This window comes from Leucoraja erinacea, chromosome 5 (assembly GCF_028641065.1).
Source record: "Leucoraja erinacea ecotype New England chromosome 5, Leri_hhj_1, whole genome shotgun sequence".
NCBI classification, from domain to species: domain Eukaryota; kingdom Metazoa; phylum Chordata; class Chondrichthyes; order Rajiformes; family Rajidae; genus Leucoraja; species Leucoraja erinaceus.
The window spans coordinates 69,192,201-69,206,757 of NC_073381.1; the positions used below are offsets into that span (position 1 = coordinate 69,192,201).

Genomic DNA, 14,557 nt, shown 5'->3' on the forward strand with positions numbered 1-14,557 from the left:
TTCTGGTCAAGGATAGTCTGAGGGGCATCAGAGTGATAGATAGTGGTTCAGCACTACTCTCTGGTTGTGGTAAGATGATTCAATTGCCTGATATGTTGAGATCTGGAAATGAGCATTTGATTTCACTGTTTTAGCCAAGCAGACAAACTAAAGCCAGTCAGTAATGGGTAGCTCCAACATGGGAAGTAAAGCGTTGTGGAGGATGCAGGATGATCCATCACTTCTCTCTTTCCAAATTAATATTCTCCGCAGTTAAAGTATGGGTCAAAAGTGCAGAATTGTCCTCATAAGGTCATAAGGAATAAGAGTAGAATTAGGACCATTCGGCCCATCAAGTCTACTCCGCCATTCAATCATGGCTGATCTATCTCTCCCTTTTGACCCCATTCTCCTGCCTTCTCCCCGTAACCCCTGACCCCCACACGAATCAAGAATTTGCCAATTTATCTATCTGTGCCTGAAATATATTGACTGACTTGGCCTCCACAGCCTTCTGTGTCCTGTATCTGCTGAATTGCTGCTGAAGTAATGAACAATGTTGAATGAGAAAGGATACAAAATTTTACTCACTCTAAATCAGTGGTTCCCAACGTGGGGCGTATGCCCCACAGGGGGGCGATTTGATTTTTAAGGGGGGCAATTGAACGCAACTGAGGAGGTCTGGGTCCAAATTTCCGATTTTTTTTTTTTTTGGATTTTCCATCAGGTAAACATATGTAGTTTATGTTTCAGATGTTATTTTGAGTAAATAATTTTTTTGGGGTAAAAAAGGTCTTTATTGTGTAGTTATTACATAATCACCGCGCCATCGCTCTTCATGCACGTCGCACGAAGTGCGCGAGGTCATGGGAGAACCTTATTTATTGAACCATGTTCTTTTGAAGCTTGTTTAAACTAAGGTATTGAAATGATAAGAATTATATATCACCACATGGGGGGGGGAGGCATCAGGATTTTAGAGGTGATTAGGTGGGGCATGGCCAAAAAAAGGTTGGGAACCACTGCTCTAAATAGTGCCAAATGTTTAAATAAATAACAATCTGGAATAATTGTTATTGTTGGATTGTGTGTAAATTATTTATTACTGCTCTTACAACCTTGGATTGCTCTGACCAATGATGCATCCTTGAAATGTATCCTTAATGCAAGAAATCCAAAAGCCAGATTATGAATAATAGGTTCAACACATTGAAATAAATTACCGAATCATAGCTGATGAATTGCATTAGAAAACAAAAACAAGTGTTTATGGATGTGTAACTTGGGCATAAAAGGTGTTTTTGTATGTTGCCAGTTCTGCCAACAGGAAATTAGACTGGATTCTTCCTGTTATGATTCACCATGTGATTTCACCATGTGATTTCCCTACGATATTTCTAGCATGTGGTAAAAGTCATCAGTGCTTATGATGAAGATTTCTGACCGATTTCTACGGAAACTGGTTGCATGACCTATGACCTTTCGTTGTTCCAACACAGTAAAACAAGAAGTGAGTTAGGCAGTAAGTTAGAACCAGGTGCGACTTAAAAGGTCCCTGCTGGGACATTAATTTTATCACTAATGAACCCCCCACATTGATTTCCACGTGCTGCTCTTCACTAATGAAGTTTGCAGTACATGTGCATTGTGCACCTCTGTGCAAGAATCTGCCATCTGTGGTCCTGTTGAGTATATTGGAGAACCCAATCAGACCACTTCAGATCATGGGAGGCTCCTTTGCACCACAGGCTCACTTCACTCTTCCTCTGTTTGTTCCCCTTCCATCTTGACATCTCCCATCCATTTTACCCCTCCAGCTACCATTGCACTCCCCTCTCCATTTTTTCACATCCCCATGGCACCCCATGTGTGCACTTTAACTGTGCCAACCCCTTCTCAATGGCCTGTGGAACTCACATGCACTGGGCATTGAGTAGGGGTCTGCATGGGTTGTGTAAAACTACAAACAAATGGCGTAAAATTCTAAAGTCAGTCTCTTAAAGGATGGATGTCCCAGTTTGGCAACTTTTTTCCTTTGGTGATGCCTGGTTTAGTGATTGAACCAAACACACTAACCATTAACTAAATCAAATGTGGGTGAAGTCCAATTTCAGTGCTCGTGTCCTTCACAATGTTGATTCTTTGTGTGAAACATACTGAATAAGACACTGTGGTCATTGTCTCTCCATGGATTGTCACCTTGTCTCCTGAGATCTTGAGAGCGATGACGTCTGGAGCTATGCTCCTGATAGGGTCACTCATGGCAGTAAGGTCGAGGGGGAGGTCTCTGACAAAGAGCAATCCAACCAAGAACTCTATGGTGCACCAGGCGGAGGATGATGGCTGACTTTAGCGGAGCATCACAACGGCTGGGAAGGCGGATGAAGGCTGCAGCAGGAAAGGGTCCCCGGTTGTCTTGGATTCCATGCCACTGGATTCTGACCCAGATCTTTCAAGGACCGTGTGGTGGCTGTCTGTGCACCAGTCTCCCCACGTTAAACAAAGTCATGCACAGGTGTCCTCCATGAGAGGACAGTCATACTCGTTTTGAGTGACCGCCGATGATGATGATGATGGTCATTGTCTCTGTACCTAGCTACATTACAAAATTTAATTTATCCCATCAGATAAAGCATAAAAAGAAGTTTAATTTGACACCTAATTCACTTTCATATCTTCAGTATTAAAAAAGTTATGGCCATTTTCATACTCGGCATCTTGGCATCTTGTCCCCTATTGCTTTTTCATTGACTTAACACAAAAGCTGTGATCGAGAACATTTAAAAGCCGATAAGTTTCTTAAAATTTAAGAGAACTGAAATAAATTTTCAGTTATTATAGATTGAAGAATTCTGAAACAAATATGAAACAATCTTACTTAGATGACTTGAAATTAAAGCATATAATTAGTTAGTTACCTAATTGTAGCTAATTACAAAATTCAATTACGAGATCTAAACATCTATCCATTTCTTAAGAATAGATTAACATTTTTAAATAGCCTAAGTGTCCAAATAACATTCACACAAGAATTCACAATATAACATAATTTTAAAATCTCATTGTCATGGGTTTATAGGCCAAATGGAAGGAATTTAATGTTTAATAACTGTAAAGTAATGGCCATTTAAATCAGCTTGCGAGTGGGATTTTCTGGAACGGGACTATTCAGAACGTTGAGGTTGCAGTGATTTTAGTCCCCCATATCGGCAGCAAATACACTGCCGGTTTCTTATTTTTCTTTTACCTTGTCCTCCATAAAATCCATCCCCGTTGTCGGCATTGACGGCTTCAGAAGCTGATTTTAAAATCTTTCCAGCGATTAACTTGTTGGGTGAATTTTTTCAAAAACACACAGAACGGCCGTAGGAACGATTCATTAGCAACATCTTGCACTCCAACAAATATAATCCAGGACCAGGTCGGAAAAAAACCCCGTTTTAACCCCCCCCCCCTCCCCCCCCCCCCCCCCAAACGCGCCAAAATCGCGCACACGGCCAGTGGCAGAATTGCAGCGCCGCTGAAGGTAAGTATTGTAACATACCTACTGTACCTTAAAGCAAGGTGACTGCTTTGCAACTATCTAGGAAGAAGTGGGAGGGATTGTCAACGTTTTCAGTTTTTTTCAGTAACCATTAACTGATTAAAATGCCGATCAGTTAATCAATTTTCTATGACATTAATTATGTTCTTCCATAAAGTTTGAATGCGCCACTTTAACAGAAGTTACACGGAGCAAAAAGCAACATCTTGTTATTAAAACAATTATTTTTCTCATTGCTACAGTTAAATTGGGTGGAGTGGCAGACGTTCTACCACAGATACACCCGGGCAGCAATCCCAGTGGGGAGTGATGGGACCAAACGTGGTGAGTACTAATGTTCCAAAGTGAAGTGACAGGTGTAAAAATCATGGGAGGAATAAATCGGGTAGTTGCAGTCTCTTGCCTCGAGTAGGTGAATCGAGGACCAGAGGACATGGGTTTGAGGTGAAGGGGAAAAGATTTAATAGGAATCTGAGGGGTAACACAAAGTGTGGTGTATGTATGGAACAAGCTGCCAGAGTAGATAGTAGAGGCAGGAACTATCCCTACATTTATGGGGATACATGTATATGACAGATTTGGAGGATATGCATCAAATGCTGGCAGGCGGGACTAGTGAAGCTGGGACATGTTGGCCGGTGTGGGCAAGTTGGGCTGAAGGGCCTGTTTCCACACTGTATCACTCTATGACTCTATCAAATGTCAATGAGTGTGGAGTAAAAATATGGATATTGATAACTGCACCAGTCACTGATGGGAATGATCTCAGTCGGTCGCACAGTCCCAGCATTGACTGGAGTGGAAGTTGATGGCTACCAGGCCACAATGGACCATTGTGGGCTCCACCTTTCTTGAATCATTGATGCAGGTTCTGCTTTGTTCTCTATCTTCCCATACCTCCCCCTCCCTGACTTTCAGCCTGATGAAGGGACTCGACCTGAAACATCACGTATTTCTTTTCTCCAGAGATGCTTCCTGATCTTCCTGTGACCAGTAAAGCACAGGAACTGGCCTTTTGGCCCATAATGTCTGTGCTGAACATGATGCTAAAACCAACTCTTATCTGCCAGCACATAATCCACATCACTCCATTCGCTATATATTCATCTGCCTTTCTAAAAGTCTCTTTAATACTACTATGATATCTGCCTCAACCATCACTCTTGGCAGTGCGACCAGGCAGTCACCCCCCTTTGTGTAAAAATACTAGCCCTGCATATCTCCTTTACACTTTGTCACTTTAACTTTAAAAATATGCCCTCTCGTATTTGATTTTTCTCTCCTGGAAAAAGGTTCCAACTGTTTACCCTATTTATGTCTCTCATAATTTTGTAAACTTCTATTTGGTCTCCCCACAACTTCCAGCATTTCAGAGAAAACAATCCAAGTCTGTCCAACCTCTCCCTAATACCCCAAATGCAGGCATCAGAGTGGTAAACCTACTCAGCACCTTTTCCAAAGCCTTCACATCCTTCCTGTAATGCGATGAACAGAACTGTATGCAATAATCCAAATGCAGCCAAACTAAAGTCCTTCAAAACTGCAACGCTGAATGCGGCCTGCATCATCTCTAATTTGCATGCATTAAAGAGCAAAAAGTTACTGTTAATTCTAATCATTGACTTCACCCTTGCCACTGACCTACAAGGAAGGTAGGTATATACTTGCTATTCTGGTAAACTTGCTCAGCAACCTGTCCAAAGCCTCTTCATCCTTGCGTAATGTGGTGTCCAGAACTGCATGCAATACTCCAAATAGCTTAGCTTAGCTTAGAGATGCAGGGTGGAAGCAGGCACTTTGGCCCACCAAGTCTTTGACAACCAGCGATCTCCGCACACTAACACTACCCTGCACACTCTAAGGAAAATTTACAATTTTACCAAGCCAATTAGCTTGTACACCTGTGTGTCTTTGGAGTGTGGGAGGAAACCGAAGCACATGGAGATAACTAACACTGGTCACGGGAAGAACATACAAACTCCGTACAGACAGCACCTATAGTCAGGATCAAACCCAGGTTTCTGGCGTTGTAAGGCAGCACCTCTGCAGAGCCACCGTGCCTTAAGGCCTTTAAAGATATAGACTTTGAAGTCCTCTAAAGCTGCGTCATGACTTCCTGACTCTTATATTCAATGGCCAGACCAATGAAGGCAAGCATATCATATGCCTTCTTTGCCACAGTAGCTGACGGTAACAAGATCCCAGGGTGGAGTGTGGGACTAATCTTGGTAAGTACCCTCATTCCTGGTGTGGAATGGTGGATCTAGCCTCAGTGAGCACAGCACTTTCACTGTGGAGTGATAGGACTGACCTCAGTTCTTACCACAATCCCAGTGTGGGATCGTAGAACTAATCCCAGCAATTTCCTCATTTGGAGCCTGGATTGATGGCACTAATCTCAGTGATTACTACAATCCTGGTGTAGACTGGTGGGACTAACCTTGAAGAGTACTGCTATCCCAGTGTGGAGTGATGAGCCTCACCTCAGAGATTACTGCAATCCTCATGCTCAGTGACAGAACTAACCTCAGTGAGCACTACAGTTCCAGTGAAGCGATGCATCTTCGAGCTGTCAGGGCTAAAACGATTACTCAGCTCTGCATTGGGCATTCAGAAAGCTTCATCTAATTGTAATTAAACTGAGGTGGTTTCACAGTCTGTTTGCAGAAACATGTCTGAAACACACTGTCTGTCATCTAAAAGACTGCAGGCTTTTTAACCACTTGGGTACTTACAAGGTTTGCATTTAATTATTTTATACTGTTTCGGATTCTGAATTCCATTCCCCCACGAGGATTTAAAACATGCTTTCAAATATGTAATCCATGGCCCCCATTAACACTAAATATTGTTTCATGTGAATGAAAGTTCTGCTTCAAATGGATCCATGTTAAAACAAACTGATTCTTCGTGATTTTTGTTAATATTCAAATGTTGCTCATCTGCATTCCAAAGTGCCAGTTATTCAAGGTTGCATTGAAGAAACTGACTGATGAATGCCAGTCAAAATTTGTAATGTTTATAATCAAAGACTTGATCTAAAGACTGGAATATTTGACAGTTGTAGAATAACACTGTTCAGATGTTGTTTTTGAAGAAGTATTATTTTGTTTTAAATTTGCAGTTATTTGAAGGTGAGGCCAGTTTTAAATATCAGTTTTCACAGGAATACTGATGCAACTCATTCATCCAGGGAAAATACATTCTGTAAGCTCATACTCAAACTCAATCGTTCCATCACCTCTGCCATTTTTCAACTGCAAGCTCTCTTAAATGATCCATGAGTTTTTAATCTCCATTATCCTCTTCTAAAATAAAAATGCAAGAACGCAAGAAATTGGAACATGAGCAGATTCTATGGTCCTAAAGCTACTTGCTAAGATGACAGCTGCTCTGTTTCTTGGCCTCGACTCCACTATCCATGATCTTTGAGTCCCCTAAATTCTCAGACACATCTGTCTCAGCCTTGAATATATCAGTGACTCAGCATCCACAGCTCCTTGTGGTAGAGAATTCCAAAGATTCACAACTATTTGAAAAGTAATCCTTCATTATCTTACTGTAAAAAATAAGAGGGGCGGGGGAGCGTCGACACATTTTATCCTTTAGTTTTTAGTTTATTGTCACGTGCACTGAGGTAACAGTGAAAAGCTTTTGTTGCATGCTATCCAGTCAGCGGAAAGACAATACATGATTCCAATGGAGCCAATTACAGTGTATAGATACATGATAAGGGCATAATGTTTAGTGCAAGGTAAAGCCAGCAAAGTCGGATCAAGGATAGTCCGAGGGTCACCAATAACGTAGATAGTAGTTCTGCACTGCTCTCTGGTTGTGGTAGGATGGTAGGAAACTGTCCTTGAATCTGGAGGTGTGTGTTTTCACACTTCTCTACTTTTGCCTGATGGGATAGGGGAGAAGATGGAGTGGCCAGCCTGTGACTCGGCTTTGATTATACCGCTGGCATTGCAAAGGCAGCGTGAGGTATGAATGGAGTTAATGGAAAGGAGTTGGAAGGAACTGCAGATGCTGCTTTAATCCAAAGATAGACACAAAATGCTGGGGTAACTTAGAAGGACAGGCAGCATCTTTGGAGATAAGGATTAGATGATGATTTGGGTCGAGACCCTTCTTCAGACTGAAGACTGAAGAAGGGTCTCAACCCGAAACGTCACCCATTCCTTCTATCCAGAGATGCTGCCTATCCCGCCAAGTTACTCCAGCATTTTGGGTCTATCAATGGAAGGGAGGCTGGTTTGTGAGATGGTCTGGGCTGCGTCCATAATTTGCTGCAATTTCTTGTGTTCTTGGATGGAAGTTATTTGGGGGTGCTCCCCCTGGTCTCGATTCTCTAACTAACTGTGAATCTGTGGATATACCCACACCTCAAGGAGTGCAGTTGTTCAAGGAGGGAGCTCACCAACACCTTCTCAAGGGTAATTAGGGATAGACAATTAAATGCTGCCTCAGGCCTCAAAGCTCACATCCCTTACATTAATATTTTTAAATGATCCTGTTGGCGATCTCAGAATCTGTGCTGTACAGAACGTGTGAAGAGATGGATGGCAGTGCTTTATTTATTTATTCTTCTATGTATTTATCCATTTATCTACCTGCTTACTTTCTATTGATCCATCAATCTATCGATCTATTGAGTTATCTATCTAATTATCTGTCTATCTATTTATTATTGTTTTATTAAATCTTTTAAAATACTTTTACATCTCATCTAATATCTTTTGATTTTCTCCCCAGTCAAAGACACGTAGATCCCACAAATTACTGAAAGAAAAGTTCTGCACATGCAGGAAATCTGAAATAAAAAACACAAGATGTGAGAAATATTCAGCACAGCAGCCAGCATTTGCAGAGAGTCAATGTTTTACAATGAGAGTAATATTGTGTTAGAGCTAAAAATGGACTTTTGTTTTTGAGCATGATTAATACACAGCCATTATAGGTCATCTGTAAATTGATCCTGATGCGATGAAGGAGAACCAAACTAAGATGTAGGTTATAGTGTTGGAATGAACTGTAGGTGCTGGTTTATATGGAAGATAGATACAAAGAGCTGGACGTGTGACAAAGGGTTCCGACCCAAATCGTCACCTGTCTTTTTTCTCCAGAGATGCTGCCTGGCCCGTTGAGTTACTCCAGCACGTTGTGTGCAGCTCTAGATAATAGTATGTTTATTTTGCTCTGATTCTAAATATTCAGATTGGTACAGATGAGCTTTATTTTTAAACAGCTTCCCCCTGACATTTTTTTTTTTACATTGTTCTCAATATCTGTTGAACTTTTCCCAAGGAATATTATAGAAGTACAATTTTAACTATTTACATATCTCAGCTCACATTGCAGTGTGGTGTTTGATGCATTGGGGAATTAACTCCTAAATTCAAAAGAGCTTTCTCAGTTGCCTATTAATAAAAATTCAGATTCAGATTCAGATTCAGATTCAACTTTATTGTCATTGTGCAGTGTGCAGTACAGAGACAACGAAATGCAGTTATTGTGTGTGCGACTGAACAGATCAGGGGACCCCATTTCTCTCTCTTGCCCTGTGCAGACTTGACTGATCTCAGCCAGGGTAGTAGCAGTGCCAGAAGAATTGGGTGGCACGGTGGCATAGTGGTAGAGCTACTGCCTTAAAATGCGGGAGACCCGGGTTCAATCCTGAATACGGGTGCTTGTTTGTACGGACTTTGTACGTTTTCCCTTTGACCTGCGTGGGTTTTCTCTGAGATTTTCGGTTTCCTCCCACGCTCCAGAAATGTACAGGTTTCTAGGTTAATTGGCTTGGTATAATTGTAAATTGCCCCTAGTGTGTATAGGATAGTGTTAGTGTGCGAGGATCGCTGGTTGGTGTGGACTTGGCGGGCTGAAGGCCCTGTTTCCACGCTGTATCTCTAAACTATTTATATACATTGGGTGAATAATTTCACTGTGCCTCGTCACATGTGACAATAACGTATTCAATTCCATTCCATTCTAACTACTAAGGTTCATTTCAGTGGGCAATTATCGATGGAACTGGGGTAAATTAGACAGGGTTCTGACTGTATAACTATTCTGTTAATTGTTGGAAAGTGTGGACACAATTGAGCTTGACTCTGATGGTCGATGAGTTGATAAACTGAGCCTTGTGGCCCTGTGGAAATTGAATAAATAAATTAAGTTATCGGTACATTGAAGACATAATGTGCGTTGGCTACATACTCTGCTTCTGCAGTATCTGAATTGACCTGAACATAGATAATACTATGTAGGCAACAGATCTGCTTGCCTGGGTGTAAATAATTCTATCCTGTTACAAGCTGTTTTATTTGGCATTCATTTCCCATTTCTTCGAGCTCTACTTCTCATTTTTTAGCAGGTTTTCCTGAATCTTTTCCCAACTTCTTGTCATGGTACTTACTCTCACCAACGTTCATTTTTTAAGATTTTCCTGTTGGTTTACTTCCCTGAACATTTTATCAGTCCCAATAATGTTGAGTACTTTTGTTATGGGGAAAGATTGGAAGGCTGGGCTTGTTTTCATTGATGCATAGGAAGCTGAGGTGATAAGATTATAATTGTCAGAGGTATGGATTGGTTAGATCATCAGTCTTTTTCCTATGGTTGAGGAATTATAAATAAGGAGGCATAGGTTTAAAGTGATGGAAGAAGTTTTAACAGAGATTTGGTGGCAAAAGCTTTTGCATAGAGTATAATTCATATCTGGAATGTAGTGCCAGAGGAAGTGGTGGAATCAAATGCAATTATTATGTTTAAAAGGCATGTGGACAAACATGTAAATAAGATGGAAGGGGACAATTCTAATACAGAGAAATTAGATTAGGCTGATGGAGAACAAAAATCGGCATAGACATAATGGGTCGAAGAGCCTGTTTCTGTGCTATACGACTCTGACCACCAACAAATTGAAGACATTTGCTTACAAATATGATTATTTACAAATTAAGTGTGTAACAGAAGTTCATTTGTAAAACTGTATTGAACTCATGACTTGTTACTTCTTAATCATGGCCATTTATTACCACAGAGTTTCATTTTAGGCCATTCATTTTGCCTAGTTAATTATCAATTCAGTCATTTATTTTCATTTTGCACGTCCCATGTGCAAGATTTTATAAGTTTTTTCTTGGGAATTGCAATGACTTACTAGCCTGGAATTTTCCAGCATTGAAGCAATCTGCCTTGCACAACAGTGACATGAGTAATAGATTGGTGAATTTCAAATTATTTCAATATCAAGTTTGATCAAAATAGTTAATTGTTTATATTTGGGCCAACCTTAGTTCCTGTATTGAATTTTCAGGAACATGCCCAGATGGAATATGAAGTGCTGTTATGTGGCTTGCATTGGTCTTCAGTAGTGCATAGACGGAGATTAAAGATGGAGAAGTCAGAATGGAAATGGGACGGAGAATTAAAGTGACAGGAGACTAGAAGCTCAGGGTCATTCTTGCAGATCATTCTTTCTTTCCCCAACCTTCTCCTTTTGACTGCACCATTAATTATTTCGGTCTTGCTTTAAATATTGTTTGAAATGAAAAAAAATTTCAGCTTCATCTTTTATATCTAAAAAAGTATTTATTTGCTGTTTGGGAAATTATCCAGCTTATTCTCTGTTGTTCGGTCATTATATAAAATTCTGCTTTTGTCTAAGGCTGGCCTGACATACCTTGTTATCTTACTGCACTGTTTCTCATAATCGCCTCAGCTCTAAGTGAATTATGATCATTTCTTTGTGCTATGTAATTTTCGCACATGAACATTAAATCTAACATAACATCAGCTCTGGTGCTCCAATTCACATGTTGTGACAAGAAGCAGTTTCTAATTACTGCAATAAATGTGCTTCCACTTTTTTTTCTTTCCCTTGAGGTAGCTGTGGTTCTGTCCACTTAATTGCTGGGTAATTGAAATCGCCCATGATTACAACCCTGTGATTTCTGGCAGCTCCTTGTATTTGGCTAAACAATTCCACACCACTCTGATGACTGTGATATGCTGAGCTGTGCCAAAAATACTTGCTGCTGCTACTTTTCCCCACTGTCTTTGAAATCTATCCAAAATTACACTGCAAATTGATCTCCCACAATCATTTAATAAGTTTGTTAACTAATATCACACCTTTGACAAGTAGCTGACTTAACAAATCTATCTTATCCCCGACGTAACATTTCTGAACATTCTATGCCTCCCCAAATAATTTCCTTGGTCCCTTTTATATATGAATGTAGCCTTTTAATAATGTGAGCCATTTCTACCTCTTCAGTGACTATTTATTTGTTATTTAGCTCTTATTTCCTTTGTTAGCGCAAAACATGATAGTAATACTTCTCCCAGTGAAATTCTCATTGATGATTCCAAAGGCTATCCAAATGTATGATTATTAGCAATGAGGTGGTTAAATTACACGACTGTTCAAATCCCAAGATTACAGTTTGAGCTTTTGAATTCTGCTATATTTAAAACAATCTGGAAGTAAGAAGAACTGGTCTGAGTAAAAATGACAAAGGAAATGTCAGGCTGTAAAAGGCCAGGTGGCACACAAACACCTTCTAAGGAAGGACATTTCCATTCTTATCCATTCTGCAACTTTGTGAATCCATCCATTCTAATGCAATTAACAACTAATTGGTGTATAGAGGACTGGCAAAGCAAAGCCTAATAATAATAATAATATAATAATAATAATAATAATAATAATAATAATAATAATAATAATAATAATAATAATCATAATAATAATAATAATAATACTGTATTATCAAACTATTTGGGGAGCTCAGGGGACCATAATATGGACATTAACTTCCTGAAAAATAATTAATTATAGTTTAAGGATTTCTATAGTTTAAATAATGTCCATCTCAGTGATGGTAAATTAGGTGGCAGATTCCATTGGATTGAAATATGTGTTTCTAGTGAGCTAAAACATGGGCAAGCATGAGAACTAAATGTTACCACATGCATTGTGTTCAGTGGGAAAAGAAAAGGTGAAAGGTCAAGTTAGAGAGTAAACTGAGCAAAAGGAAAGATGATGTCCCATTGGTGGGGATTGTCTTTAATTTATTAATTCACTGGATGCCAACACCATATGCAATACTGATATTTATTAGACACAAGAAACTGCAGATGCTGGTTTATAAATAAAAAAGACACAAAGTGCTATCAGTAGCTCGGTGGGTCAGACAGCATGCCCGAGAATATGAATCTGAGGAATGGTCCCGACCTTAAACTTTGCTTAGCTGCCGGAGGAGGTAGTTAAGGCAGGTACTATGATACAATACGATATAACTTTATTTATCCCAGGAGGGAAATTGATCTGGCAACAGTCATAAAACACGATACATGAAACATGAAATTAATGTAATGAGTGGAAAGGATTGGTGATGTGCAAAGATTGGGGAGGGGATCAGGTTACCTCACGACAGAAGGGGGAGGAGTTGTCTAGTTTGTTAGCCACAGGGGAAAAGGATCTCGTGTGGCATTCTGTCTTGCATCTTGGTAGAACCAGTCTGTGGCTGAAGGTACTCCTCAGGTTGACCAGTGTATCATCGAGATGGTGAGCTGCATTGTCTAGGATGCTCTGCAGTTTGAGGAGCATCCTCCCCTCCAAGACCACCTCCCATGAATCTAACTCTGCTCCCAGGATGGAGCCAATGTTCCTGATGACTTTGTTAATCCTATTGGCGTCCGTGGTCTTCCACCTGCTGCTCCAGCACACGACAGCAAAGAAGATGGCACTGGCTACCACCGATTGGTAGAACATCTGCAGCATCTTACTGCAGATGTTGAAAGAGCGGCGCTTTCTCAAATAGTACAGCCGGCTCTGTCCCTTCTTGTACAGGACCTCAGCATTCCTGGATCAGTCCAGTTTACTGTCCAGGCATACTCCATGGTACTTGTACTCCCTGGTAAACTGCACATCCACACCATTGATGGAGACAAGGGACTAGGGTGTTCCTCGCCTCCTAAAGTCCACCATTAACTTCTTAGTCTTGTTTGTGTTGAGCTGCAGATGATTCAGCTCACACCACTCAACAAAGTCGTTGACTACACCTCTGTATTCAGCTTCCCTCCCTCACTGATGCAGCCCACGATTGCAGAGTCATCTGAAAACTTCTGCAGGTGGCAAGAGTCCAAGTTATATCTGAGGTCCGAGGTGTAGATGGTGAACAGGAAGGGAGAGAGGAATGTTCCCTGTGGGACTATCTCAACATGATGAGATCTCAACATTTAAGAAACGTTTATGCAAGTGGACAGGTTTAGAGGGATATGGGGCAAACACAGGCAGGTGGGACAAGTGTAGATGGGACATGTTGGTCAGTTTGGGCAATTTGGGCCAAAGAGCCCGTTTCCATGCTGTATGACTTTATGATTCTATCCATGCTCTCCAGAGATGCTGCCTGACCCACTGAGTTATTCCAGCATTCTGTGTCCTTTTTTAACGTGATATTTATTGCCCCTGAACAGAGGAGGCTGTTCAAAGTGAATTCATCTTGATGGATCTGCAAGCATTTAAACTAGACAAAGTGAAGCCCCTGTCCCACTTTCCCGAGTTACTCACAAATTCTCCTGTGTTTTCCCCTTGATTCAAACTCGGGGAATGTCCGCAGCGAGTCCGCAGGAGGCCGTAGAAGTCCGTAGATATTTCGTAGTGGCTCGTAATGCCAGTCGTAGGTACTCGGGGAATCAGGTAAGTCAGGACGTTTTTTCAGCATGTTGAAAAATGTCCACGAGTAAAGAAAATAGCCCCGAGTACCTATTCTGGCATCTCTGAGTTTGAATCAAGGGGGAAACTCGGGAGAATTCGTGAGTAACTCGGGAAAGTGGGACAGGGGCTTAAAGATGATAACTTCCTCTCTCTGAAGGATATAAGTGAATCAGAATGTGTTTAATAATAAACTTCCAGTTCTACAGTTGCTGTTCCTGAAACCACCTTCTATAAAAAATGCAGATTTATTGAAGCTAAAATCTCCAGTTGCCACAGTGGGATTTAACTTTGAGTTTCTGGATGAA

At 40.7% G+C, this 14,557-nt stretch overlaps 1 protein-coding gene across 1 annotated transcript in view; it reads left to right on the forward strand.

Annotated features, from left to right (window-relative positions):
• Positions 1 to 14,557, forward strand: part of LOC129697375 (PC3-like endoprotease variant B) — a 1,319,937-nt gene that overhangs the window by 299,087 nt on the left and 1,006,293 nt on the right. Inside the window, exon 6 of the mRNA XM_055635860.1 lies at positions 3,766 to 3,847. Within this exon, the coding sequence (XP_055491835.1) occupies positions 3,766 to 3,847 (82 nt within the window). The remainder of the gene's footprint in view (positions 1 to 3,765; positions 3,848 to 14,557) is intronic.